At 33.4% G+C, this 3046-nt stretch overlaps 1 protein-coding gene across 1 annotated transcript; it reads right to left on the reverse strand.

Annotated features, from left to right (window-relative positions):
- Positions 1-393: 393 nt before the first annotated feature.
- LOC102580646 (vacuolar-processing enzyme-like) lies at positions 394-2702 on the reverse strand. Its single transcript, XM_006355270.2, has 9 exons — positions 2538-2702; positions 2272-2436; positions 2032-2188; positions 1860-1942; positions 1549-1769; positions 1254-1302; positions 942-1139; positions 635-841; positions 394-550 (listed from the first exon to the last, which is right to left on the reverse strand). The coding sequence occupies exons 1-9, from the start codon at positions 2700-2702 to the stop codon at positions 413-415; spliced, it is 1383 nt and encodes a 460-aa protein (XP_006355332.1). The 3' UTR covers positions 394-412.
- Between the last annotated feature and the right edge of the window lie 344 nt (positions 2703-3046).

Here is a 3046-nt window from a genome sequence, read left to right on the forward strand (position 1 = left end):
TTATACTATTATATCGGTGAGTTTATACAGTAGTGAACTTGAATTTCTTTTAAGAAAGTGAGATATCCGCACCTCAATCTGATATTTATTTATTCATTTCGTTCATTTTATTTTCAACCGTAATTTAAGGCATATTCACCAACACATTATTTTAAACCTTTTTATTTCTCTTTCTCTTCATGATAATTACATGACATTATAATGACATGTGAAAATGACAATATATTCATAAATAAATATCTCCATGACAATTTCATACTTTTACTACATGGTAAGGGGACAAGATGTACTTGTCAACATGAACCATACATATTATTCTCATTGTTGCAATACATGAAAGTGCAATTATTCAACCATAACACAAATAGGCTAAACATTACATTAACTTTGAGCCAAGAATATCCTCTTCTAATCAAGAGGAACATGCTTGTGCTGTTGCAGAAGCCATTTGTTCACTCTTAATTCCAGCATTGCAAATATTCGCGATACCACGTATATGTTTCTTTCCATACGAGCTTAATTTTCCACAATGTACCTCAAATGTTTCGATCTACACATGAAAAATAAGTCGTTAAACTAAAAAGAACAAAAAAAAACATGAAAAACACCACCAAATAATTAGGTTGGTACTTACATAGGATTTTAAGCAATCCCAATTGTCAACAAGAGGTTGTCCAGCGGGTCGAACGTGCTGCAGTACTTCACTACCTTTTTCAACTCCAAACAAAAGATCACCAATATGTTTTACACTATTGTCCACTTGACTTCTCTCTGCTATAGTTTTAATAAGTTTGACACGAGTTTCAAAATGCTCATCAGAGCCTTCAGGAGCATCTTGGTACTGCCAAGATTACGAATAAATTAGAACGTTTTAATTTTCTCTATCTTATAATACGTGAAATCAAATTTAACCAGATGAAGTAGGAAAAATTTAAAATTACTTTTGATGTCAGGTAGAAAAGTTCAACGTCACGTTGGTCCACATTTTGTGACGATGATTCAGAATTCATGGAAACGTGACTATGGTTTACAGAAGCAGCGCCCATATACTGGAAAAGTACATCGACACTTAACACTGTATCACCATATTGCATGACATGTGAACCATATGTTAGATTGGCTGCTGTTCTGTTTGCAACCTGAGCAGCATCGTACACAATGAAATTATAAGAAAGCATAAATATGGTGTATAGGATCTGAACAAAAAATTTAAAATATATATACAATCAAGAGTATGTAGTACAAGATGTTACCGTATTATACTGGTCGTTCAAAGTTTCAGTTTGGCGATCTTCAGCTTCACTGTTTACAAGTGCAAACATCAATAAATTTGACGCAATTAACAAATATGTTTTATTATAGGAGAAGTATCGATAAATAACTTTTTTTTAGTATAGTTCATTTTGATCCAAAATTTAAAAAAATGACATCTTTAGGACAAGAAAAGTTATGAATTAGGCATTCTGAGGTGAAAGGAGGCAAGCAATTAATGAAGGGAGGCATTATGAGCCGACTACAGGAAAAGCAAAGCTTTGTGGACGCGATTACCTGTCTTCCATCCAAGCAACACTATATAAGTCTCCCAAGCACACACCTTGAAACTCAGGAGGGGGACACTCTACCAAGCAAGGACCACCTGCACCCATTTGACAATATGTTCCCCAACTACTTTCATTGGGATTTGATGCAGTCGTTACATAAATATTTAAACCTTCAGGAAGAAGACCGTCAAACATGCTTCCAGACTCACAAGCTTCTAAGTAAAATACCTAAAACACATCGATCATCCAGCATAATATTAGACCGAAGGAATTAAGCAAATGACTTTAGATCGAATGAAATAAGGAAGTTAATTGTACCAGTTTACTATATGTCCCAGAAGCATGCTTCTTTTTCAACACGTTAATCAAGTCATTCGCGTAGACAAGTCCAGTTGGCATTGCTGTTCATTTAAAAACCATGAAATAACCATAAGTAATTTTTTATATATATGCGATGATCTGAATTGCTATCGATACAATAAGCACTTACAAATAATTCCAGGGCCACCATGATCAGTATAGTAGATGAAAATATGGTCATTTGGACCACTATTCAAAACTTTACCACTTCCTCCAGTGATACCACTTTTGTTTGCAAGAATAACATTGAAAAAGTTCTCAGCATTAACATCTTCACCTACATAATCCTGCCTCAACAAACATAACAAAAATATTATCCCCGATATATAATCTCGAAAATATTTTCAAGCCAACAAGAAAAAGAACAAACCTTAGGAACACCTTTATAAACATCTTGGCCATGTGGATTATTGATGATGACTCCAGGTCTAGGATTCATAGTGTTGTTAGCAATATCATCGTACATGAATACAATAATGTTTTCGTCTTTAAGACCACCTTTCTTGAGTATTTGATAAGCGTGACATACATCAGCCTGAAATTAATCAATAAAATCACCAAACAAATTACATGTCACGAAAATTAGCCACGTACATTATTTAAAGGAAAAATGTAGTTTAATTGATATATGAGAACCTGGTGCCTATAATTAAACCATCCATTAGAGCCAGCAACTAGGACAGCCCATTTGGTCCCTACAGTTTCTTCAGTTAAGAATTTAGAGACACTACGACCTTCAATGTTGTCCCAAATTGAGAGCACAACAACAAGTGCAACAAATACATTGTACTTAAATATCATTGTATTGTGTTTTATGGTTACCAAACAAATTGGATTGGATTGGATAATTGTGTTGTATGAATCATATTGATGTATGATAAATTTATAGGACTTCAAACTCTAACATAAGAGAATGACGTAGAATTCAAAGGTAACAATCATAAGAACTCACGAAATGTGTCAAAATATACTTATTGATTTACAAGAAATAATTAATTTATCGTCATGACTAATGAAAGTTTTATCATGTCATCACATTGTTATTGTACGTTCTTTTTGTCCATTAGAGTGGACCTGTATAAATCAAATATCAGGGATATTATGGATTAAATGATCCTCCATTCGTTTCAATTTATATATATATA

The sequence above is a fragment of the Solanum tuberosum genome, unplaced genomic scaffold, assembly GCF_000226075.1.
Source record: "Solanum tuberosum cultivar DM 1-3 516 R44 unplaced genomic scaffold, SolTub_3.0 scf00198, whole genome shotgun sequence".
In the NCBI taxonomy this organism is placed as follows: domain Eukaryota; kingdom Viridiplantae; phylum Streptophyta; class Magnoliopsida; order Solanales; family Solanaceae; genus Solanum; species Solanum tuberosum.

Coding starts and splice junctions, on each gene's coding strand:
- LOC102580646 (XM_006355270.2), bottom strand. CDS start 2,702: ATGATATTTAAGTACAATGTATTTGTTGCACTTGTTGTTGTGCTCTCA. Junction 1,303..1,548: donor GTTGCTTGGATGGAAGACAG/GTAATCGCGTCC, acceptor ACTTGTAAACAG/TGAAGCTGAAGATCGCCAAA. Junction 1,140..1,253: donor TGAACGACCAGTATAATACG/GTAACATCTTGT, acceptor GATGCTGCTCAG/GTTGCAAACAGAACAGCAGC.